Genomic DNA, 26,493 nt, shown 5'->3' with positions numbered 1-26,493 from the left:
ACACACACACACACACACACACATATATAGAGAAACAGTAACATTATCACCCTCAGGCCTTGCCCTCATTCTTCACATTCTTATTGCTTTCCACTGTCTAATCCAATCACACTCTTAACTGTCTGTCTGTCTTTTAAATGTTATATTATTGCCCTGGTTTCCCATGGAGATGCCCTGAAACAAAGCCTCCCTCTGATGTTACAACTACTCAGTTGCCTAACTGCTTTCCAAACTGTTAATTCTTGGATGGAAATCATGCATCTGCTCACCTTGAAGGAGTGTTGATGTAATCAGAAGTATCTGGTTTGCCCTTGGTTCATACGTTTCCAAAGAGGGCCAAATCCCAGAATGATGTCTGGACCGAGGAGCAGATTGCTTCCTACGTAATACATGGGCTTATTGGAAACACGGATGGAGTGATAGAAGTGTGTCCAAACTGGTGTCAGCCTCGAACAGCTGATAAAATTGACTCCATCGTAACCCTGCATAAGTAAGGATAAAATGAGCAAAGATTGTATTTTCTTTAAGAAAAACACTCTCAGACTCATTCATAAACTCTGGCAAGTCTGTATGTGAGGGTCTCATAAGTCAGTAGTAACAGTGAGGAGACAACCATTTAGCAGATAGGCTACAGAAGGGTTGTGACCATTTGTAAACTACCGCACACAAGGCCCGGAATGTCAGAAATAAAATTGCAGATCCAGCTGGGCGCACACCTGCAGACAACAAGAATTCAAAGCAATGAGGTGATTTTGAAAAGATGATAAACAAGAACGACTGCTATTAACCTTTGGGGAGCGCAGACAGCCTTAAGGAGCAGCTGTTTATGATGTTTTTGACAACACTCACAATTATGTGACAGGGGTGAATAATGAACATGCAAACAAACACTGCTGTAATCCTTTTCAAGAAGATCCTCTATGTTCAGCCAAGGCTTGAATCCTTTTTTGGATCCCCTCAGCTCTTTGAAGCATTTTAGCAACTTTTAATCCTTTGTTTTGGTTTACCCTCACGTCCCTCATCAGCTTCCTTGCCTGCAGAACCAGGCAGTTATTGTCAGCACTTTCCTTACTATGCATCACATTTTTCCATATGTCCTACACATATTCAGCTGAGGTTTCAACATCCAAGCAAGCTCTCAGGCACAAGGCCATTATTTTGCGTATGAATCATATTTGGAATATCTCAAATGGTTATTATTTCCTTGTATGCATTTCCATTTGTGGCCTTTTAGCCTCTTTTTCTTCTTGGATAGAAGCTGATCTCATGCTTTATCCTGTTTTCATTTTCTTTGGGAGTATAATTTATATTTTGCTAAAGTAATTATCATTGGTTTCTTCATGGTTACTTTACTTCATGATCTTGGTGCACTGCTGGTCTTCTGGATATGTTTGTTGTTGCTTTAGCATGCAAACCAAAAGAGGAGAAAAGAGGCCAAAACACAGCAGTGGTAACTATTTCTTTGTTTTGTGTACTGTACATCGAGCCAAGAGTGAAACTGAGTATTGCTTATTGTCCTGAGCCTTGAGCCATCCAAACAAATCCTCACTCTTTTATTTAACCATTAAATGAATTTGTATTTTTCAGGGCTGCCTTACACGTATGCTTTCATCTGAATCAGAGTTACTTTGACTGCCAAGTATAATAAATCCAGGGGGAATTGTTGAGGTGGCACTGCAGAAAGGTTTATTAACAGCTTAAACAGTAGACTAACATTTCTGTCATAATGTGTAGGGACAAGAAGCCTTTATGACAGGAGAAATACACTTTCAAAGTAAACCTTTTACAGACACAGTTTATCTTGACGTCATTTGTTTTGCAGCAGAGAAGCCCCTGCGGTCACACAATGGGAAACAGACATCTGTGGATAAGGGCCTAAGGGAGCGCTGGGAGCCGTCTATTCATCTAGATGGAAGACCTGTGGACCGCTTCGTCATCAGCTCCAACAAACCTACGAGGTCTCATCGCGTCGCTAAAGCGGGAAAGGACAGTAGCCCTCATCTAATGGAGGATGTAGGTAAGACAGAAACACAGAGAAAGCTAAAAAAGAGTGTTCGAGCAAGATGTTTGGAAAGAGGGACTTAAAAGAATCATTAGTGGACATTCCTGAGGGACCTTGGGAGTGGTGACAGTACTGCTGGAGAAAAAAGTAATTAAGAGGAAAATAAATGGACAGAAAGCAGGAATAAGACGTTTGGTTTAAACTATGGAGAGACCATTCAGATCCCGGAGTTCTGCACTTTTTCAAGACAAGTGCCAAAAACAAGGAGGGGGAAGAGAAATCTGGTATACGAAGCAGAGAGCACATGCAGGGGTTGAAGTATTGGCACACGTGTGCATGTACAACTCAATATTGGATGTGTTGTCATCCAAGATTGCCAAAAAGAGCACTGTGGGCTTGTGGTGCCTGCCTAGCTTTTATACAGAGATTATTTTCTTAATTCCTAATCCCTCCTTGTTAAACGTAAGACAGGTCTTTATATTTCTATACAGTCTGCAGTGTTGACACAGTCTAGCCTGCTTTTGTCATTATTCCATTTTTCTCTGTCCCTGGCATCTAAGAGCCATACTTCATCAGCGGCTCAGAGTCTGAAGCCAACCCTTCTTTTCCACATGCAAACCCAGCTCCACTCCTATAACCCAATGCCTTGTGTTGTGGTCACTTACTGTGTGTGTGTGTGTGTGTGTGTGTGTGTGTGTGTGTGTGTGTGTGTGTGTGTGTGTGTGTGTGTGTGTGTGTGTGTGTGTGTGTGTGTGTGTGTGTGTGTGTGTGTGTGTGTGTGTGTGTGTGTGTGTGTGTGTGTGTGAGCAACATAAGTGTGTTTGGTGGTGAGTGTGGTTGGGGAAAGGGTGGTGCCAAGTGTTGAGTCATGCATTGTCTTGTATGGTGCGTCAAATATGCATCTGTATCATCCTTTGTGTTTATGTGGGTGTGTGTGCCGCCTTGTGCACGCTGTTGCGGTCTCTCCAGCTCCGGTGCAGTCTGCCATAAGTCTCTGGCAGCCGGGAAGCACGTCTCAGTGTTTCTTTTCCAGAAATTCCTTGCAGCTCATGCTGCTTCCCTCAGCAGCATGAGAGCAGCATCAGTCATCATAAATAACACCGTGCTGTTTGCCTCCACATCATTAATGTGTCTGGCCAACCGCTGTTGGAACAACACAAACAGAGGGATGACTTATCTGTAAGGACAGGGTGGGCGGTAGAGACTAAAAGAAAAAAAGACACCTTTTTTCCTCACTGATAAGAGGAAAAAGTAGATTACACAAATGTTAAAGCTGACTATAAAAAGGGTAGAAATGACGTAGTAATTCTGAAATTATTTGTAACTTATTTACTTTACTGCAGGTTTTCTTTTCACAGCATCATTTGATCTTTTCTGTTTTACTTTTTAGATCCTGAATGGGTTAATCTGGATGGCTTTGCTGTGTTGGGTGTTGCACCTGTCAGAAACTCAACAAAAGGTAAACATAATCTTGAGTTATCTTAACCAACAGCACATGAGTCGCAGTAAAAGCAGCACATTTGAAACTGTGTTGTTAAATCTATAAAAAGGGGTTTGCTTAAATCCCCACACTTTCATCGTGGATATAAAAGCAACCGCCAAATCTAATATGATGATGAGTCACAACGCTGTGTAAGGCTCACTTATTCTGTGCCTATGAGTTTAGTGGGGGAAAGTACTTCCTGGTCTCTGACTCATAGATTCCCATCTGTTCAGCTAGGATGGTTTTTCTGTCGGTGATATAAATGTTACATTTATTTGAAACTTGTGTCACCTTTAATAATAATGACACGATAATGATCACATAATTGCATGAAGAGTAACTGTGTTGACATATTTATCAATGCACAATCAAGCAATTCAACATTTTCAAGGAACAGTCATTTCTATGAAGAATTGCTACACACTCTTTCTCAATTCCCAAAGGTGTGCTCTTTGATTTTTGTCCAATTTCATCTCAGTGATAATACAATACCTTAGGATGTTGACTTGTTGTCTGGACAGTACGTAATGTAGGGCTCTAAGAACTCATGATGGGCATTTTTAATGTTTTTTGGAATAGAATTCATTCAGTTATTGAAGAAATATATCTATAATGGCTATTTCCAGCTCTTCCTTTGATTTGAATGTTGTTCAAACTTTAAAAATAAAAGGTTGTATTAATTAGGGGGGCCCACTTAAGGAATCTGACTATTGCTTTAAATGTTTTGTAATATTTTATCATTTGTTTATTTCTGTGCATCCCTGGAACATCTGGACATTAAAGCAGGCGTCATGTAAACACTCATGAGCCAAAGATAGGGCAAACACAAATAGATACGTGTTCAAACGATTCCACATGGACAATTTAGTCTTTCCAAACCACTTGACTTGGCATATAATAGTGCCGCGGTGAGGAACAGGGAGAAAACCCATTGAGATTCCAGACTGAAAGGATCAGCACCAGCAATTGAACTGAGGACCTTCTTGCTGTGAGGCGAAACAGCTAACCACTGAACCACCATGCTGCTCTGGAGTTTCAGTTAATTTTTTTTAAAGCAGAGATGCTCTGGAGACACAGCTAATCATATTTGTTGAGTTTAACCTCAGTGAAAGACCCACTGTGTTTCTGGCAAAGTAATCTTAGTGAAACGGAAAGGGTGAATAGATGGTATGAAACCTGCTAGCATGCTTGCATAAGTGTTGCAATAGCTAAAGTTATCTTGCTAGCTACCGGCTAATTATCATGATCTTAGTTATAAGATAATGAATAACTGCAAAAACAGATTAATGGTATTAAATGTATATGTACACAACTTGTAATCTGACTTTGAATTGATCTTCAAAACCAGCGCTCTTGCATATCCTGTTTACTTAATAAAAGTCAGACTGGACAATATAGCTAACACTTTAATCCGGGCATTTTTAACTAAGCCACTATGCAACATTATCTCCATTGTTTGTAAAAATGAACAACATACCACGGCATATAACAATTTTAACAATCCATTTATGAGCCAAAAACACTACCAAACAAACTGCCAACGTTAGCAGATGTGTCTTTAAGGTTAGCTTATAAACCCAGTTAACAAATCAAGTTCTTAAAATGGTACTGTACAAAGAAGGCAAATGATAAATCAGGAAACTGAGCATAAGTGTTGTATATTGATATTTTCCCACTGTTTTTTGAGTTCTTGCCACTGTCTTTGTTAGTTGAGACTAATTGATTATTTTTGCCTCCAGGAAAATTCTGCCATATTGTTTGTATAGATTAAACTTTGGCTAAACTGAGAAATGAAACCAATCCTAACAATTTATGTCTGCAAAGTTTAGATTTGCCTTTGAAGTTGGGTAAATGTCCCAGACAGTGGATAAAAATGTTGCTTTATACAGTTTCTGTCGAGAGATAGAGTAAGCATACAACAGTGTCATTCTTCAGTATCAGCCTGAACACACTGAGGTGGGGCTGCGCTCTCTCAGTGGTATGTCTGACTGTCTGGAGGCAAGCCTCACAGCACCTCGGACCATCAAGCTTCCAGGAAAAGACAGAAAGGGTTTGGCAAATGAGAGTAATGTAGAGTCAATGGTTTAGTGGTCCGCGGCGTTATGACCAGGGCCAAAATATGCACTGTGACAGCTTTCCAGAGAGAGAGAAGAGGAAGGAAAAGGAGATTCAGGCAGATTAAAACCAAATGTTTTATTTATTTTTTTCCAAATTGTACGAGAGACAGGTACATATAAGACGGAAAATTGTCCCATATTATTGTTATTATTGACAGTGATGCCTCAAATGCATCTAAGTGGTATGATACTGGTAGCTTTGACGATTCATAAAATAAAGTTCCCAGATAAATCCTTTTAAAATCATTGAGAGTAAATTATATTGTACACAAATAGATTTTACAGTTAATAAACTAAGGTTCAGACCAAATCCTTCTAGCAATTTACTAAATAGTATTGCACAATTAGGTTTGTGTTTTGTAGTGAATGAGATAAAATGAGATTTGCACCATGTATGTTGAGTTGTTGGAGGAGCATGGGACATAAGATTTTCATTGCCAACATATACGTTGTATATGCTGTGCATATGACCAATAAAACCTTGAAACCTTGAAACCTGAAAACAGACACTGATGTAATCATCTCTAAATTCATTTTCATACACAGAGCAGATTATCCACTTGTGCAGGGGCAGGATAATCTTCGAGAGGAGGATTTGAAAACAGAAAAGCAACATCAAAGAGAAAGAGACATGTGTTGCGTTACTATACAGCAAATTATCTAGCTCCACGGAGGAGGAATCTTCTCAGCTGTGCTGGCAGCAAGACACAAGAGAGGATAAAGAGAGACACTAATGGAGCACTCTAACAAACCTTCTTTCTTCTTGGCAGCCTGTCTTGTGTGTTTTTCTACTCCCCTTCATATCCTCTCTGTCTCTTTTGTGTTTCCTCACACATACAAAGTGTCAAAGTGGAAGGCCACTAGCAGTAAAACTCAGCTTGTCTATCTTTTTAAGTCCTTTAGCTAAAGAAAGCTTTTTTGGTGTGGTAGATTCTTAGAAAATTATTCTCAGTTGGCAAACTAACTGTTAGTTGAAAGGGGATATCATTCATCATTGCATTATATTGTCCTTATAAGCACTTTGCATTTCATCAAATCCACTTTCCCCAATCAGATTGTCATTATGCACACAGCTGTGCATGGAGCTATGCTGATGGGAATCAGGGCTGATACTTTTTCATCTGAAAGTAATTATGAGTAACGGATGAGGGAGGTCGAAATGGAGGAGGAGAGAGAAAGAAGAGTATTTTTGTTTTGTAGCCAATGCTATTGCTCAGCAGCACCACAGCCAGATAAGGGGGAATGTCTGGCTGTCTGAGTCCATGTCTGAGTTGTTTGTCAAGATGGAGTTACAACTACGGTGGGATTGAAAGCAGGAAGCAGGACTACAGGAGTTGGCGCAAACCACATGTTGGGGACATGGTGCGGTACCATGGCATGTCCTGTTTGTGACAAGTGGCCATGTTAAGTGACAGTGTTGGATACACTATAATTATGTGTTTATCACTTAGTGGTTGTGTCTTAAGTGTAGCAATTAAGTACAGGGATTATTCATGGCGGTTAGTTTCAACAAGGCCCAGAAGTCGAATCCAGAGCAGATTATGAATGAAGTATTGGGTCATCAAGGTTACTACTGTGCACTCTGACGGTTCCCTACCTTTCCATCCACCAACAGGTCCAGTCAGGTCTCGGAAAACTGCTGCCAGAAAACAGTCCTCTGTACAGAGGCCCACCAGGGTGAACAGAACAGCCCACCCATCAGGCGCTTCCAATGCCAGAACACACAGAAGGGCCCCTCAGTCCTCTTCAGGGCCCAGGCAGCCTGAGAGAGCTTTGGCAGGAGCCCCCCTGCTGGAACAGAGACGCCAACACCACACCAAGCCTCAATCTGACCAGAGAAACCGAAACACAGCCAAACTAAGTAAGAGGACTCACAATCTGCACTTTTTACCACCAGATTAAAGGGGCAAAGCTTTCAGGTCAAGTAGAATATAGTGCTTACATTAATGGGGGCCATTTTTATAATGAAAATGGGCAAAATGTGTTAATTTAGATTGTATTGTTTTAGTGTCCATAGAGTAAACCCTGGCCATGCCTGGTATCCCTTTCTATTCATAGCCTCTGAGTCCGTTCATGTGGTGTCACTGCAGGCACAGAAATCCATGGGACGGAGCGCACCTGCCAACAGAGCAATCACAACCAAAACAACCACACCAGGTACTTGCAGTTATATAGAGATATGCTTATTTGTTTCTTGAGAATTATCTAGCTCCTATGCATATGCATCAAAATAGCTCATATAGCTGAGAAACGAAAACATCAAGGTGATTTTATTATTGTTGTGGATCTAGATAGTTTTGTCTTTACCTCTTTGTGTGTTTTCCAGAGCCGCCAGATTATGAGGCCCAGGACATCGGTGTCAGGGTTATGTCCCCTCAGTCGGTCCTCATCTCCTGGGTGGACCCTGCTGTTGAGATGGGGAAGGTTGGCCCCGGGGACATCAGGTAGGATCTTTGAAAGAAAGTGAAATAAAGACAAAGAATGACTGAGTAAAAGCGAACACCAACCATTTCCACTGAAATGAAACATCCATATTTTCTCTCCTAATCCAGATCCTACACAATTAAGTACAGAGAGAAGGGTGAGTCTGCACGCTGGGAGTACAAGGACAGCACCCAGAGGAGGATGCTGATAGACACCCTGTCTGCTGACGGCATGTACGAGTTCTCTGTCAGAATTTCTCAGGGAGACAATCATGGAAAGTGGAGCGTCTCCGTCTTTCAGAGAACCCCTGAGTCAGGTACGCAGATGTTCCAATACCTGCTGAGAATTGCTTATTAATATAATTTTGTAGTTCGCAATGTAGCCAAAGTAACCCTAACCCTAGCCTATAGAGGAATGGCCATAGAGAGCCAAAGCCCTGCATTTTTCTAAGCATATAAAAAAAAAGAGAATTTATTCTTTCAGAGAAGAATTCAGTCTGCATAACTCAAGAGTCGGTTAGCTCTTTTTCTTCTGAAACCCTCATACCACACTTCATCACATTCACTGCCTATAGCCCCCAATGATATTTGAGTCCAGCTTTGGCTGCAGTTCTGTCATGATTGCAGCTTTTATACCGTGTCATAGCAGCTCCTGAGCTGCGGTTCATTGGAATGTCAACATTTACTGACTGGCTGGGAGCGTATGTATCCATCTGCAGTTACCATACATGATCTCAAGGGGAGGCTCCTCACAATGTATGGCAGCAGTGCTTCCTTCAGTTGAAACCTCTTGGCACAAACTCACAGTTTTTACATTCTTTAAGCAGCAATTTCCTCACCCTGCTCCCTAAGCGCTGCTTCTGGTTTCTTTCCTGCTGCTCCCCCCTTTACTGCTGTCTCTCCCATTCACTTTTTTTTTTCTCACTTACTAGCTCCATCTGGGCCACCAGAGAACTTCGAGGTCAAGCCACTTAGAGGGAAAGGAACTGCTGTCATAGCAACATGGGATCCACCTGAAGAACCCAATGGGAGGATAAGAGGTCAGGCAATGAGGAATAAATTAATCCCTGATGGTTTACAAATCAGTTTATATTCACTGGTCGGGATGTTTGGTACTGACTGACTATGTTGCTATTATCAGATTAGAAGACACAATAAACACAAAGCAGGTCGCAGGAAAACTTGATACATAATAATAAATATTTACAAAATGTTGAAGTGGTAAGTAATAATAGTAATATAGTAATGTTCAAACTACCTCCCTTCAGTCTCTTCCTCAACAGTTGTTCATGCTCTATCCACACAGAGTACATCATGTCTTATGCTCCTGCTATGAAGCCATTTGGAATGAAAAGTGTGACGTATCGTAGCAGCACCACCACAGCCACCGTAGATGGCCTCACACCGGGAGAACGGTACATCTTCAAGATCAGAGCCACCAACAGGAGGGGTCAGGGCCCACAGAGCAAAGTCCTCAGTGTTGTCATGCCAGGATGTAAGCACAGTTGACTTTATACAACATGAGTTTGCATGTATGCTTCAAAAATGTTATTACTCCCTAACCCACAACAACTTTTGTCTACTGCCAGCCAGCAGCAGGGCCTCGTCATCCTCCAAGGACAGCCGCAAGACTAGCCACACTCCTTCCAAACAGGATACTGACCATGAGGAATCGGATCTCCAGACAACAGAGGCGACAAAAGAACCAACAACAACCCCTCAGCCGCGGCCTGCTGCCCCTGCCATCAGGCGTGGACGTCCACTCTCCGAGTCACGCTCCTACCACAGCATCTTCTCCTCTGTAAGGGGGTCAGTCAGGAACAAAGGGAACAGAGGGTCCTCTAGAGGAAGAGTTCAAGATAGAGAAGAGGAGGAGAGAGGAGAAAGTACCCACAACGCCAACTCCAATTAAAGAGACAACAACCATTGAGGTTGTACCAGAGACAAAAGTCCCAGACAATGATGTTGCCCCTGAATTTGATGAAGAATTAGGATATGATGAAGATACTCTGACTACAGAGACCCCCAGCCTCAAAGTTTTGACGCCCTCTCCAACTAAACGTCGTCCCAATCTACAGCCCAGAAGGCCCATTAAGATCCGGGTCCATAAGAAACCAGGATCCAAGGCCGCTTCATCCTCTTCTTCTTCTTCATCTTCCTCATCTTCTGACACTTCTTCTGATTCCTCCTCATCTTCTGATTCTTCCTCATCTTCTGCTTCCTCCTCTTCATCCTCATCCTCACCTTCTTCAACCTCATTGTCCTCATCGTCACGTATTCAAGAGTCTGCAGCCAGTAGAAAGGACTATGTGGCTTCAGCATACCCAGAGAGCAAAGACACCTTTGATAAACCAAGCCTTACACTTACAAATCCCTCATCTACGGTTTTAAAAGAGACAAATCCACAGCAGACAGGGGCCACATCTGTCGGTAGAGGATCGGCTTCAGCTGGGCGCAGCAATGGGTCTGGTTTTGGCTCTAGATACGGTTTTGGTCGTAGAAATCCTGGGATTTTGTTAAGAGGGAATTCATCTCGAATACTGAATGGTTACAAACCTGCCGTCACCTCTCAAATGAATTTACCAAGCAGGACTTCAAACACACGTACTTCAGCAGCACAGTCGACTTTACCAGACAGGACTCAAAACCATGGAGCAACACATACTTTAAATACAGCCACATCCAGGTCCCCTTCAGGAAGTGGAACCCACAGCCAGGCTACAGCAGACACGTATAATTTTGACAAATCACAGTCGTCGTCATCATCAGGGTCCAAGCCTGAAGGCTCTACAACTTCCCAGAGCTCAGGCAGCAATCCATCCACTTCACATAGCAGTCAAGACACCCCCTCCAACACAGACAGGGCAGACTCATCTCAGTCAACTTCACACAGAGGCTCTCACAGCTCTGCAACATTACCAAAAACACATAGCTCACACACATCACCTGAGCGAGTTACAACACACAAGGAGGGAAATGATGACGGTGATTACAAAAACACTGACGCAGAATTAACCAAAGTTGAAGAACCTACTTCAAGCTCTGAACCACAACCCAAAGAGGAGGTGAGACGGGAGGAGGACAGAAAGCAAGATAGCAGTAAGGGGAAACCTGTGGTTCCTCATACGAGAATTAACCCCTCATTTGCTGAAAGGTTCCCCTGGATAACGAGCCGTTACCCAGGCAGGTTTAGTCAAGGGACGAGAGCTTCATCTCCCAGGCAGGAGGGTAGGCCCCCCTTCACCAGGACGTCATCTTCAATCGGGGCCGGCAGACCCGTCTCGAAGGGGATACCAACTAGGGTTTCAGGGGCTGCAGGTGCTGCAGGTGTATCAACAATACAGGAGACAGGTGCAGATCTAGTGAAGCAGGACTCACTAAAGAACGGGGAAGGGGAGGGTTCAGTTAAGCCTCCATTGACCAATCAAAATACAGTATCTAGTGATTCTAGAAACCCAACTACCTCATCGTCTTCATCATCTTCCTCTGCAGCAGCCACTTCTTCTAACTCTGAATCCCATCATTCCTCAGTTGGACACAGAGACTCAAGTGAGCCCGTCCATAGAGAAACTTCAAATAGTAACGAACATAATGAAGATTATCTTGATGAAAAGAGTAGGGAATTAAGTAAAAACAATGATAAAGTTGCAGATCCTACAGCGGCACAAAAGAATCCTACGATACCTTCAGCAAACCGAAACTTAGAGGACAATGAGAGTGTGGATACAAGGGAAACTCCTTCCAGGACAAGACTTAGTTTACCATCGGGAGGTGCTTCACCTTATCGCCGTCCTGGTATGGGGGCCAACGGGAGGGTTCGCTCTCCTCTGCTTGCCAACAGGCCGTCTGGTGGATCTAGGCTTACTTTCAGACCACAGCCAGCACAGAACTCAAGGCTTGGTTCTTCAACATCTGATGACTCCTCAACATCATCTGACGCAGCTTCTTCCTCAAATATGCCGCAGCCAGTTTTGACCTCGGATCGTGGTGTTGGCAGTGGCAGTACTGTGTCAAATACAGGAGGACTAACTGGAGGGAACTCCCAGTCTACATCATCATCTTCAGCATCTTCATCATCATCTAGAGACAGCTTTAGAGGCCATGGGAGTCGGTCTCGCTATCCCATCGTGAGAGGGAAACTACCCAATGGAGGACAAGTCAAGCCTGCCAATGGAAACGGTATTGTCCATTAATATAATGCCTGTCTTCCTGCCACCTTTCCATGGCTGAAAAGGTTCCAACGATTTGCTTGTGCAAAAAAGTATATTATAATATTTAGATTTGTTAAATCATTTAATACTTATCTTAAATTGTATTATTGTAAGGTAAAAATGGACGGCCAAATCTGACAGCAACAAGTGATAAAGACACCCCCTCTTCTCATGGAACCAACAAGGCTGTTGGTCAAAGATTCATCACAGGACCTGATGGATCCAAATGGGTAACTATGTTTCTTACATGTATATTGTTCTAGACAAACTAACAACTTAGTGAAATGCCACTTGTTGAATGAATCTGTTTTGACGAGTAGGGAATCGTACTATAATTACTGTACGGAACAAATCTCTAAGGATGAGGCAATAGTTCCAATTTTCCGTATAGGTTTCTGTAAAGATTCAGCAAATGTGTTTGTTTCTCCAGGTGGTGGACTTGGAACGAGGAGTTCTTATGAACCAGGATGGGCGAGTTCTCCAGGATTCACAGGGCAAACCTAAGAGAGTGGTGCTTGGAGAGGACGGACAAACTATTTTTGGTAATATGCTTCAGTCAATATTTAAATTATATTTAAACACACAGTATACAGCTTTAATATATTTAACAATATGTGTTTCAATCATTAAATACAAGTCATAAATATGCTGTTATCCCGTCTCCTTGCTTCTCCTTCCACCAGACCACATGGGAAGTCCCCTGGTAAACAAGGAAGGCATGGCTCTGTTTGGCCACGGCCGGGAGAGTCAACCTGTGATCAACCCAAAAGACAAGGTCCTCATGGTTGGAGGGAAACCTGTACTTGGCTTGGACCGTCCTCACCACAGGACAACCACCACCACCACCACCACCACCACCAGGCCTACTACCACCACCACACCTGAACCCACCACCACTGAATGGATCATAGAGGAGTCTACAACGGCACCACTTTACCCAACCTGTCCACCTGGAACCTACTCCAAAACAGATGAATATGGTTATCCACTGCTGGATCCAGAAGGGATATTGGACTGTTATTCAGAAGGTGAGACTGAAAGACTTAATTACACAAAATGAATTATAACCCAATAAAGGCATCATTTTTAAAGATGGATTTAAATACGATTAACGCTAAAGGAATGAAGCACAATTTGTAAATAGCTTTTCCAAATAACCAAAGTCAAGTTCAGTAAAGCATTTTAAAACCAGAGTAGTGAACATAAATGATTATGACTTCAATAAATCTCTCAGTTGTAATGTTTGTCAAACCCATCGAGGCCAAGGCCAAGAGTGTTTCCTGTCTGTTCCTTACAGTGCACTATAACTCTGTAACAGTGTGTGTTAGCTGTTTGATCTGGTCAGTGTGTGTGTGTAGACGTGTGTGTGTGTCTATGTGAGACCAAAGAAACCACATGTATGTCTCCACATCTGGCTGTGGTGAGAGTGCAGCTGGTTCAAACACACTACGAGCTGTCAGTTGAACGTTGCTATAAGTTATTGGACAAAGACAATGAATGAAGCATACACGCATTCGTGAACACACAAACATGGCTGTTATAGTTATTACAGCACATACGGTGGGGAATTTAAAAATAATTAAACTAAACCAAGTCTATAGGTTCGGAGTTGTAGATTTGCAATTACCCAAAAAGCTAAAAAGAAAAAAGGATTTTTCACATGAAAGTATACCATCCAGACAAATATAACTGTGGGCGTAGAACAGCCACTGTTTTTTATTTACATGAACTTTAAATGTATCGTTAACATTCAAATTATAAGCCATGGTCCATATTAGTCAGGGTTTATTACTATAGATAAGAAGAAAACGTTTTAGCTATGAAGAGGAACTGGATGTGAACATTTGGAGGAACTGATTTAATATTTAGTTATAAGTCATAAATACATTTTAGTGTGGGTTTCCCTACAAATGTTTATTTTAGTTTGAGAGAGAACCATGGTGACACTGATTTATATCTTCAGTGCCGTTTCTGAGATATTGTTATCCTAATAACAACGGATAAGGTCACATAAGAAGTCTTATTATACTGCAAAAACATCTCGTTATGCTACAGAAAATTCTCATAATAATAACAATGTCCAAATGTTAATGTCTTGACGGCATAGCGTATAAAAGTAAACTTTCTCACTGTAACAAAATATTATGAACATACTTTTTTCCCACAGCTCAGTGCTCAATATTAGTCCTGCTGTAATACCAACAACTTGAAATAGTTGAAGTCTTGAAAAGAGAAAGTGGGGCCATAAGGGAATTTGCCAAACAGGGTCAAAATGAGCATTAGCGCTTGTTACTGCAGTATGTATAAGTGGGTTTGTGTGTGGATGTATCGGTGTGAGTCTATGTGTGTGCCAGATCAGAAATGTGTATATGGTCATGTGATGCTACAGCTTGTTCTACTTTTCTGACAGAGGAATCCTCAGGGATGGAAATGGACCACATGGTTACATTAACCATGGTGCCTGATGCTTTAGCTCTTGAGAAAGGTATTGGCTGAGTTTGGCTTCACACCGACTTTCCGCCACTGGGCCGGGGTTTCCTGAACTGCACTATATGCACCTTGTTTGATGATCGCCTGCTGCACTGCTTGTTTATTGTGTTGTTTATCTGTATGTGGGTGTGTTTGCTAGCTCTTCCTGTGTCTTCCTCTCTGCCTTGCCTGTGGTCTTCACTTTGTTTCTCTTTTTGTTCGATTGTTTGGTTTGGTTTTTGTTTTATGGCTTGGCTTTTGGATATTTTCCATTATCGCCTGTTTTGAATCACTTTTATTCCCAAACTGTTCCACGTAGCTGCATTACTAAGCTGAAATGAATGTTTTGGTTAAATGAATGTTTTGGTTAAAGATGTAATGCAATTTATTTTATGTTTTTAGAGTTGCTTTGTACTGTAATAGATAAACCCTGGCTTTGTTCAAACATTAGCTGAATGGTAAACTGCAGTATTTGATTGATGACAGCCTTAGCAATTATTTCACCACAGGTGTTTGGATTCTCTCAGGAAATCTGTTGCATGTGAGCAGCCTTTCATATTTTATTTCTTTTTGGGGGGTTGGCTTGAAGAGATACATTGAGTATTACAATATTTTCTTAACATTTCCCTGTCATGGCTCAAAGCTGGGTGCATGTGTTGGACCATGATGTAATGCTGAGGCCCACTGATGCGGCACGGGGGGAAAAAACTGTGATGAAAGCAGAAGGAACTAATTGGATTTCAGTCACTGGATCACTTCACATTTGTCAGCCTTGGAGACTTGTGAAATGGTCGTTGTCCTGAAGCCCCCCTCACATGGAAAATATGGGTAGCAAAACATGACATAAGAATTCAGCATGGGGTGGTAGGGGGAAAAAGGTTTTTTTTTTAAAGTGAGCTCACACATCTGCCTACTCTTAATTAAATCAATTTGACATTCATGCTACCGATTAGGGAGGATTAATGAAACACCGCAGCAGGTTATTGAGTTAGGATGTAAACAATTTAAATCTACTTTAAGCAAAAGCTCACTAACATGTGTTATTGCCAGATGAGTTTATTATCCAGACCACCCTGCCATCCACAACAACAACCACCACAGAGATTCCGACTCCAGAGCCAGACACGAGACCATCGAACCACGGGCCGTCATCCGAGTTTGACCTCGGTGGGAAGAAGAGATTCACAGGTATTTTAACACAGAAACTAGTGTGTTGCTTTAAATGAAATGCCCCTAACTCTTTGACTGTTTGGTTCACAATTTTAACATTATCTCTTCAATAGTTTAGCTGTGAGTTTCTCCTGCAGTTTGAGTCTCAAATGTCAGGTTTAACATCATATTCCATCTTTTGAGCTTTACCTCAGACAGATATACAGCTAATGTGTGAAAAGTCATCCTTGGTTTCGCTATACTTAAGCTTTGAGAATGTGGTTTATAAACTCATTTTTATTAGACATATTGGATCGCCTTTATGAAAGTAAAATCCTAAAATAGAAAAAATATATATACTTTCATCTGATGTATGAAACCCTTCCTCTTCCAAGAAGCAGGAAAATACACCTTTCTATGTTTACTGTTAATGCCAGAGAAAGGCACATATGATCTCTACGGGAAAACACCATAAATAACATTTGTCTCTTGCTAGGAAAGTTAGAAAGAACATCATTTAGCATGTATACTTGGCTTCTGAGCACTCCATGTTCTTTGTGTCCCTGTTTGGGACTGTTTTGATGAATGTGTGGCTGTGCTGTAAATAATGATGGCTGATGGGAGTTCTGTCTTGTTTCTTGGGGGAGGAATAAAAATGGACCTCTATCTTGGCTTTCTTAGAATTACCTCATAAATCTAGGGCCCTCTCAGACTTCACAGTAACGATCGGCCAAAAAAAAGGAAACACTAACAAACACTTTAATGTAGCGTGGGGTCCTCATACCATAATGTAACCAGATGCATATATGGTAAAACACTAAATCGCTGATTTGTGAAATATATATATGAAAATCAACATTCATGAGAAATAATAAGGGGAATAAGTATATAAGTGTTGCTACCATCTGTAATTGGATCACATCATAGAGTTCATGGAGGACACATTCTCCAGGGTCTACAGACGTGATCTCAGTAAACTTTGGCCCCTGCTTTCCTTTTACTGTTCTTATGTGCTTATTTTGGCCTCTCATAATCACCTCATCTTGTTGCACAAACAGCGGCATTATTCTCTTGACAGAATAAAAAACAGCCTCTACATGACTTCAACCTTATAAAAACGACTTAATGTCAGAGGTCTTTTCAATAATGCTTGGTTTAATGACGGTACTTTTTGTGATGTTATGAAATAACAATTGTGAAGATACTGTATCAGTCTTTAATAATACAAGCAGACAAATACTTGTAAGTGCTTAATGTTAAGCTTGGGGAGTTTTAGCTCATGTATTTACAGGTCACACTGGATTCTTCCACATATACCATGATCATTTCCTCTAAAGGATATGTAAAAACAGTTGATACTGTTTGAGACTGTTTTTGTAAACCTAGGAATGAACCCTTTTTAAAAAATGTTTTACAATAGCTAAAATATAAAGAGTTCTATCACCATGTCTCAAAAGAGATCTGCAGCAACCTAATATTGCACATACGCATATCGGGATCTGTAAAGAGACAGATTACAAAAGCAATGGTCAAAATAAACACAGTGGAAGCCAATATATTGGGATTTATTACTTAGCAAGTGTCAAAAAGACAGGATGCTTCACTACCCATAATGCAATTCAAGCCAAGATACATGAAAGATGAAGCATGAGTATTTTTTTTTAAGACGTAACAAAAATCTTTCCCAAGTCTTTACAGAGTGTGTGGAACTTCCCATAAGGGAGTCATTTCACTTTGAGATATAAAGTAGCCGGAGTGTAAAATATTGCACCTATTTTAGCCAATAACAATAAAAATGTAATTTAGGGCCTTTAGTTTCAATGTGTGACTGCTGCTAGACTAACAAAGTGCATAACACTTTGAGTATTTCCTTCAGTATCATCCATTGACAATTTGATGCAATTTGTCAGTGTTGTATTGGTCCATTGGGACAAGAACATGGCGTCCCCTGCACCATCTATCTTGGTAAACAAGGGCTCTCTTGTGATCACCTCACATCACCATCTGAAAACTATTATTCTCCCTGAGATAAAAACAAGCATTAGACCTCAGCAAAGAGAGAAGGTCTTTTGGCTCAATGTGGAGACATCCTCTTTCATATTTATTAGTTTCATATATTTTATCTTAACTTTCAGCAGTCTGCCAGTCTACTGACACGCTTGGCATTAGCTGTTTGACTGAGACTTCCCTTTGGTCTCTTTATCTGTCCAGGGATGGTTTGGATGAATCTAGCCTCAGGCAAAACGTGGGACAAAAAGTACTAACTAATAATTATTAGCAGTTGCTTGAATCTTCCTTACAGTAGGACCCAGATGGATGGAATTTGCCACATAGAGAATGACTACCAGGAAGTTTGGACGATGAGAATACTTCCTATGAATACTAGACTGATACTAGAGTTGACATTATGTGAACTGTCCACGTCTGGCTTACAGTTTCTTGGATTTAGTTTTTCAACAAGCAGAAGAGGACAGACATAAGGACAAATGAACAGAGCACAACATCTGGATCTTCTGTGTGCATGAGCCAGCGCTGATCCTGGACATGTGGATGCTGGACTGAGATGCAGCCTTACAAGCCTCTGTGACACATAAATCTGTTCACCTTGATGACAGATCAATAACATAAGCCATATGATTGTATACACACACAGAGTAAGAGCTAGTGACAGCCTAAACCCATAGAGCCTCACAGATTGTGTGTTGATGTGTTGATACTGACACATGTTCTACTCTTGGCCTGTGCCGAGGGCCAATCATTTTGGGAGGTGGGAGCGACTCCAGGCTCCAAGTCAGACTAGGAATTGTGGGATATCTGAAGTATTCACAGCTGTAGGTCCAGCTGGCATTTTAAGACTTGAAAACAAACAGGAAGTGACACAATGGGAAGGAGCGAAAACAAAGCAAAAATAGCTGGGCAACTATGCCAACTTCTTTTACAAATGACCACAAATAAACCACAAGAAGCACAGGCCTCTGCCAAGGCTTGCAATGATAGTGAAAGTGAAAAATAATGTGTTTCTGATCACTTAACAATTTGATCTGTTCTTCCTTGGCTCTTCTACACCATTCCACCAAGTTTCATTGAAACCATCCGGTGATTTTTCAGTAATAAATTGCCAAAACAATGAAACGTTATAGTTAAAATAAAAACCTTCTCCTATACATCACTTTTTCTTGCCCTCAGCTCCTTATGTGAACTACATCCGAAAGGACCCGTCTTCTCCTTGCTCCTTGACCGAGGCTCTGGAGTTTCTTCAGGTCGACGTCCTAGAAGACCTGTTAGAAAAGGACAGCCTGAAAGCCAATCAGAAGCTGCCTCCCAAAGACAAGCCTCACAACCTCACTGTGGTCGCCATGGAGGGCTGCCACTCATTCATCATCCTGGACTGGGCCCGCCCACTAAAGGACGATATGGTGTCAGGTAAGACGAATAAGAAAAGTATGAAATGTTTTGACTTGTGAAATTATTCGATCAAAAATCTGTTACATATAATCAGACCTTAGTTTAATTTATTTCCCTACTGGGATTTCTGGCTCAAACCATCCATAGTCAAGTTTCCATCCAGATGTAGCACACAGATTTCCTGGGAAAAAGCGCTAAATAAAAAACATGATCTAAATATGGCATTTATGTTTGTCTCTATTAGAGAAACAATACAGTTCACACACATCTTTATTATTTTGTCTGCCACTATTTGTCAGCTTTTCGTCTGTGGTTTGGGATAAGCCTTTAATAAGTAACCATCGTCCCTCCTGCCCCTCCTGAGATTTTAAGAACTCACTCCAGCAGTTTATTGTGCATAAATCACGAGAGAGCAGACTGCATTGAACACATGTTAGAGGGCTTTTCAGCTCCTGCAGAGATACCTACATTCCTTTAACCTAGAAAGTGACACATGAAAAACAGACGGAGAGTTGAGATAAGAGTATACTGTATGAGACGTGGTGACTGTCAGAGGCAGCCGTCTGGCCAGATAGAGAGGTAGTTTGTTTTCTTTGGCAGGGAAACAAGCTCCCAGTCATACTGTGGGCTGGTCCATCCACTGATGTGTAAAACAGATAGTAGATCTACTGTCTACAGTGTTTTTCTTTCCATCTGTTGTCCTTGAAGTTCCCTATTCTGACACTCTATCTTGACACTGCATGTTTGCACTTAATTTGTCTGGACATTTTTGGACCTCTTCACTTTTCTCCCATTTCAAATACTTAATTTGGTTTGTCTTACACACATAAGACAAATGTCCTTTTATGTGATGTTAATACTGATTCTCTGCTGGTATGTAGATTACAAAGGTACTTGGCCAAAATACAGAGAGCTTCTAACTTGTGAATTTCATGAAGCATCATAGTACTTCAATAACATGGACTGCAAATACAGCTGACATTTTCCAATACACACACATGCAGGTACAGTTCACACAATGCCATCACAAGGTGCTGGTTTAGTTATAAGGGCTGGTTTGCTCTACCATGTCTTACGAGTTATGGGTCACAGCTTTCAAAACAAGTGGATGGAAACAGCTGCTAACAAGTGAACTCAGGAGATCAGGGAAGTTTAGCACAGGTTTCACTTTAACCCAACTTCTGGTTCTATTTACTGATGCATTAAGGACATTTTTTTAAGGATGTTGGCAAAACACATCATTCACTCGTTGTTATGAGTGCTGCTTTGTGCTCAAAGGACCATCTCTTTTGGAATCATTTACATACAGTTACATACAGTTGTAGCAAAAGCAGAAAAATAGTAGGCAAGTGTCTACATCCTACTAAATCAAACTTCAGTTTAACATTGTAGAATGGAGAAGGAATGAAAAACCCAAATAAGTAAAACAAAGTAGCTAGTATTTCCCCTCCTCTCCTGTCAACAGCCAGCTGTGTTGGTGTGGCTCCAGTCTAAATAGAAACTCGGATTCAGAAGTCCAATAGAAACAGAGGGTAGTTTTGATGTGCGGCAGAGCAGCTCTCCATACTTTAAAGTGAGTGATCGAGTGCCGCGTGACCTGAGGTTGCTTTTCCGGATTCTAAGGATCAGTCTGCGTGACTGAGAAGAAGAAAAAAACAGACAGGCATGTTGGAGGACAGTCAGCACAAGTGCTACGGCTGCAGTTTTTACTTCTGTTTAATATATAGTGGACCACCTACTCTCACAAAATAACTGAAAGCATAAAGTAAATGTTCATACTTTATAAATAGCCAAGGTGATGTGAGTCCAAGGTTGGTAAAGCAAAAAAAGCTGTTTGGTTTGTTACGTTTGGACAGAGGCAGGCGAGCCGTTTCAAGGTTATCTTTATTGTCCCACCAGGAGAGCTTTCTTTTGCAGCCAGGGTTCACATATATAAAGGGAATAACCAAAAGACAGCATAAAAACAGCTTATCAAAATAACAGCTGCTTCCTGATGTTTTCAAGCACACTGCATTTTCTGCCTTGCCTCCCAAAATGCTGTGACTTTCCGAAGTTATTATTGATCCCAATGTAAATGTCCTGGTTCGGGTTTTTATTTAACAAAAAAATGTATGGGATCATCCACGGTCTGGAAATTCAATCAAATTACCAGGAGAAGATTGCATCTGTATTTGATTGTTTGGAAATTCCGGTTTCTCCAGGCAAAGATTACAATAAAAGCCAAAAAGAGAAGGGAAGCAATATCCATTCCTGACAAGCTCTGAAAAACACTAGGAAGAAAAAGGGATGCAGTGTAAGAATCACTAGAAACACCTTTAAAAAAAACAAAACAGATTAAGATTTTTGTGCTAAGCTAATTAAGCTAAGCTAACCAGTTGCTGGTGCTAGCTGCATATTTGTCTTATACACAGTGTATGGTATTGTCTGTCTCATCCAAATTTTGGTTAAATGAGATTTAAAGTCTCAAAAGGTCAAAGTATTCCTTTATTTTTGAGCTCTAGCTCATTGTTTTCTGTTATGTCTGACAGCAACAGCTAAAGATCTCTGCCCTTGTTTGGTTGATTATTCCCCGCAGGCTACATGGTGCACAGTGCTTCATATGACGACGTCCTCAACAATAGATGGTCCTCTAACCCCTCCAGTGGGACACACCTGGCTGTGGAGAATCTCAAACCTAACTCCAGGTATAACACATTACCACCTGCTGTGTGTTTACATCATTGTGTACGCATGCATACAACACACACATGCTCGTTCTGAGGTTGAGTCCAGGGTCAGTGAGTCACAGTATCATCGCACACATGGGAGTCATAGAAAAAGAGAATCTGATTTACAAACAAAGATTTGTTATGTTGAAACATGACTTTCTCAGAACTGCATGTAATGTTTCCTAAGCCTCAGGTGCAGGTGTTTGGCCGTGGCTGACTGTTTATAAATGCCGTCATCACACAATGCGCAGAACGTGCGTGTTGTCTGGATGTTTGTGTGTGAGTTCATGCACACATGCATACGTGTCTGTTGGTTTAATTCCATTTTGTTAGTTTTGCTGCTTAGACTGCAATGCTTGTGTGAGACATCATAAATCCCTCATGGTGAACTAAATCAGTTTGGCTAAACGGACGCAGGTCAAGAAACACATTTGAATGTGCTTCAAAATGTGACATGCCGTAAAACTCTTTAAAGATCCTGGAAAATTCTGTGTAACGTAAATACGGCGCACTTTATCTGACACTTTCACAAGGATACAGTCACCTCGGTCTGTTTCAGTTATTAGAGTGTGTTTCCAGAACCCTGTCTTACGAGACATGGGTTGCGGTTTTCAAAATAAGTGCATGGAAAACGCTCTTAGCATGTGGACCCAAGAGAGGAAGGGCGAGTTCTAAGCCTAAAAAGCTTTTGTTGGTCCATTTCAAGGGTTTATTCATCATTTAACCAATGTGTGATACAAGTGAAATCATGTAAATCATCTCCTTTCACTAAAAATTGGAAGCTGTAAGTCACATAACAACCTGCTGGAAAATCATTTCAGATGTGTGGGTTCATCAGGGATAAATTAGCTTGTTGAGCAGTGCAGGCACAAATCTGCTCAAGGTGTTTTGATAGGTGTCTCTTTATGGACCTTCAGAAACCAAACACCTGCTGCTGAATCCAAACAGAGCTGCGTGAATTAGGTAAAGATTTCCTAGAATCTGCAAAGAGGGATTCCCTCCCTGGCAACCACTTTGTATTCGGGATAGTGCGGCTCCCTTGGTTACTTTTGATCCCGGGATGGTTTATGTGACAGGGTTGGCATTTCCCATGCTGCGGGCTGCTTCTGGTTGCCAGAACAACAGAGCTACTCTAGTCCTAAACACACATGTGTATGTTCACTCCCATGTGGACACATTTCCTGGTATCCACACGTTTTACTGATCAAGAAAATGAATAAATGATTGAATTACAAAGGGATTTAAACTAAAATGTAACTTCATTGTTGGATTAACAAAACAAAACATTTGACTGGGTCACCTTGGACTACAGGAACGCGTGATTTATAGACAAAAAGATTCATCAGTAAAGACAAATATTTGTCAATTGCAACCCCCTTTTCTTCTGCTGCATTCAGGTCTCTTGCAGAAGGGAGATAAATAGAAATAGTATTTTTGTTGTGAATTTGAATCCGCTTGTTTTTCCCTACTTTTAAAATAAATCCATTAGAATAATTCAGTTTATAATCGATAGTTCACCAGTATCTGAGGAGCATGTAATAAGGCCAGACTGAATTTTCCCAGTTGCATAGATTTCTATCTGATAAGAAAACAAGAAGTATGAAGTTGAGAGCTATCTAGATTGAACGTGTGGCTAGCTTGGCTCTCGTTTTGAAATTCTGACTTTTCTCTTTTTTCTACCTTCTCTTATTTCTTCTCCAATATCTTCTTTCATTACATCATCTCTCTGCAGCTGCCGTCTCTCTCTCCCTCTCTGGTGATATATATTTTGGTCATTGTTGTCACGTGGCTTTGGTGATTGGATCCAGGCCTTGTGACTGCATGTGGCAAATGTTTTTTTGCCAGGAATTGACAGACCATGAACTTACTGTATGCGACCTTGCAGACTGGGGGGAAAGCACATATGCGCACAATACTGCATTAATGAACACATGCTTGCACGTCAGCCAACTTAAGTGGAAAAGTGTGCAAATTCTCAAAGTTGTCACTGTTGGTGTTGTTTTAATCTGGTTTATTAGTTCCTCCACCACCCGGAGTCAATGGGAGCTCAGAACCATATTAAAGCTCTGTGAGAAATCTCTCTTTTGAGGACTAATCCTCCAACTCATCCCTGTTATACATTCTCACTCAGCATATTCATCCCACTGCTTTGCTTTTTCCACTTCCCTTCACTTTTTCTGTCTTTCCTTCTTATCCTCTGTCCTCCTATCTGTTAATCTCCATATGTCTAGATGTCTCCTTTTCCCCTCTACGCCCTTCCCTCCACCCTAATCCCTCCATTCTCCCTTCAACACGGGCCAAATAACCATTTTATTGTGCTGCGCTCACTTTGGATTCATATGAATATAAAACAGACTACTCTTAAATCAGCCTGAAGCATGCCCAGTCATCTGCTATGGTCATTAAAATGTTCCTCACCTTCGCCCAGTCACAACAACACCGATGGAAATTCACTTTGAACACTAAATCTGTCTTTAAATCCCTGTGTTGAATTGTTTCCATTCAGGTACTACTTCAAAGTGCAGGCCAAGAACGTGTTTGGTTTGGGACCAGTGAGCAATACACTCACCTATGTCACAGAATCAGGTGTGTATCCTGTCAACGCCTGCTAAAGTAAACTTTCAGACGCCTCATTTACTCCATCACTCGTTTGATTTTTTTGCTGTACTTGAGATATCCTGTTGGACAACAACATGCAACGAAAACTGTCACGCTGACGTTCATTGCATTGAAATACAAGATATTTAAATATAAAACCATCCGTTCAGTAAAAGCACACTACCAGATGTACACTGTGCATTATGGGTTTTTCATTTTTTGAATCAGGAGAACGCATTATAACTGCAGTGATGCCTCTGTGCTTTTCCTCCCTGTGAAATGATCACATTTTTTCTTTCAGACGATCCTCTTCTCATTGAAAGACCACCTGGTAAGTCCATAGACAGACTGCGCCTCATTCATTTAAGGTCTGCAGAAGGTTTTAAAGAGGGAGCCATCCTGCTGTTTGGATCTGCAGCAGTCCTGTGATTGCTACTGTGTGAGGCAAACATCATGCTTAATTAGCCAGACTGATGTATGGGCCAATTTAAGCCTATTGCTGATACGATTTGCAATGTATATGTCGGTCAATAAGTAATTAATTTCATATCAACATCAGTTTCTCCATAGCTCTAGCAGGATTTTTCACAACAAACATGTTTCAATGTCACAACCTGCCTCATCTGCTCCTCAGGTGGAGAACCAATCTGGATCCCCTTTAGCTTCAGGTATAACTCAGCCCACAGCAGCTGTAAGGGCAGCCAGTATGTGAAGCGGACATGGTACAGGAAGTTTGTGGGCGTGGTTTTGTGTAACTCTCTCCGATATAAGATCTTCATGGGAGATGGCCTGAGAGGTAAAGTATGACTTAACTTCTACTTTAAAAAAACAGTTCAAATCTGTACTTTTTCCATCAAAGAAATACTAAGTATGATCCCTTTTCCCCTCTGCAGAGCCCTTTTACAGTATAGGAGATACATTTGGCCAGGGGGAGGACCATTGCCAGTTTGTGGACTCCTACAGGGACGGGAGGACGGGTCCAGCCTACCTCTCAAATAATCTGCCCTCAGCACAAGGTAAAACAAGTTGCAGATTTCTGGCATTAATATTCGGACCTGAGCTATTAGCTTTCTTTCATGCAGTCTGGCTCTTTATGGACCAGCTGTTTTGATGTTATCAATGCAGAATACCGTTGCAGAGTCGTTTTAAATGAATACTTGTTAAAGAATCTACCAGTGTTTTGCTTGTTCTAGCCCAAATCTCACATGCTTTTCATTACAGCAGACTATTCCCCTAATTAAACCTTAACTTCGAAGATTAATGCCATTAGTTGTTGGCTATCAGTGGTTCCAGGTCATATCAGTACACCTGGAAAATATCCCAACTTATCCCAATTGCTTGGGATAAGTTATCCAACAAGTTATTTATTTTGAAGCTTTACTTTTCTATTCAAGTTAGATAAGATCAGTGCGGTTTTGTAGTGGAAGGTAGGAAGTGTTATGAAACACTTTTGATGTGTTTGACATCTACTGTAGATCCCTCTACAGATTAACCTTTTCAATGCAAGAAAATCCACGATATAATCTTCATCCACTTGATTACAGACGTAAAATACCTCATGCATGCTTTTTTAAACTGAGTTGTAAGGATGTTGACGTTCTGTGTATTGAGTTTTATTTAAAAATGAAGGCTGGCCAAACCCTGTATTTTCTTTTTGTCAACAAAGCCAATTGAATAAATAAAACTTTTGACTTCAGTGAATATTATCTGATATTCCATCCCTGTAATAGGACTGATTGTTAAGCCGAGTAAAAGGGTCACAGGTTCATTGAAAAATAAAAAGACACAGCTCAGTTATGTTCACAGAAATGATAGGCACTGTAGCTTACCGCATTTGTCTATTTTATTCAGCAATTGATTCTAATTTGATACACAAGTGAATATTTACAGCAGCAGGATTCTGTATGTGGGAGTAAATGTTAATGCCT

At 41.1% G+C, this 26,493-nt stretch overlaps 1 protein-coding gene across 1 annotated transcript in view; it reads left to right on the top strand.

The window, feature by feature from the left end:
* The window catches only part of fndc1 (fibronectin type III domain containing 1), a 31,318-nt gene that overhangs the window by 3,778 nt on the left and 1,047 nt on the right, over positions 1-26,493 (top strand). Inside the window, 21 exon segments of the mRNA XM_063901494.1 lie at positions 1,823-2,017; positions 3,393-3,461; positions 7,218-7,463; positions 7,661-7,759; positions 7,929-8,046; positions 8,155-8,342; positions 8,958-9,065; positions 9,332-9,520; positions 9,615-9,901; positions 9,903-12,204; positions 12,351-12,466; positions 12,667-12,778; positions 12,920-13,264; positions 14,647-14,721; positions 15,756-15,893; positions 19,041-19,277; positions 21,835-21,943; positions 24,474-24,553; positions 24,867-24,896; positions 25,200-25,361; positions 25,459-25,581. Of these exon segments, the coding sequence (XP_063757564.1) occupies positions 1,823-2,017; positions 3,393-3,461; positions 7,218-7,463; positions 7,661-7,759; positions 7,929-8,046; positions 8,155-8,342; positions 8,958-9,065; positions 9,332-9,520; positions 9,615-9,901; positions 9,903-12,204; positions 12,351-12,466; positions 12,667-12,778; positions 12,920-13,264; positions 14,647-14,721; positions 15,756-15,893; positions 19,041-19,277; positions 21,835-21,943; positions 24,474-24,553; positions 24,867-24,896; positions 25,200-25,361; positions 25,459-25,581 (5,328 nt within the window).

The sequence above is a fragment of the Eleginops maclovinus genome, chromosome 15, assembly GCF_036324505.1.
Source record: "Eleginops maclovinus isolate JMC-PN-2008 ecotype Puerto Natales chromosome 15, JC_Emac_rtc_rv5, whole genome shotgun sequence".
Lineage (NCBI taxonomy): Eukaryota > Metazoa > Chordata > Actinopteri > Perciformes > Eleginopidae > Eleginops > Eleginops maclovinus.
Note: the sequence above shows the minus strand (reverse complement) of the source record. Positions and strands in the feature narration are given on the sequence as shown.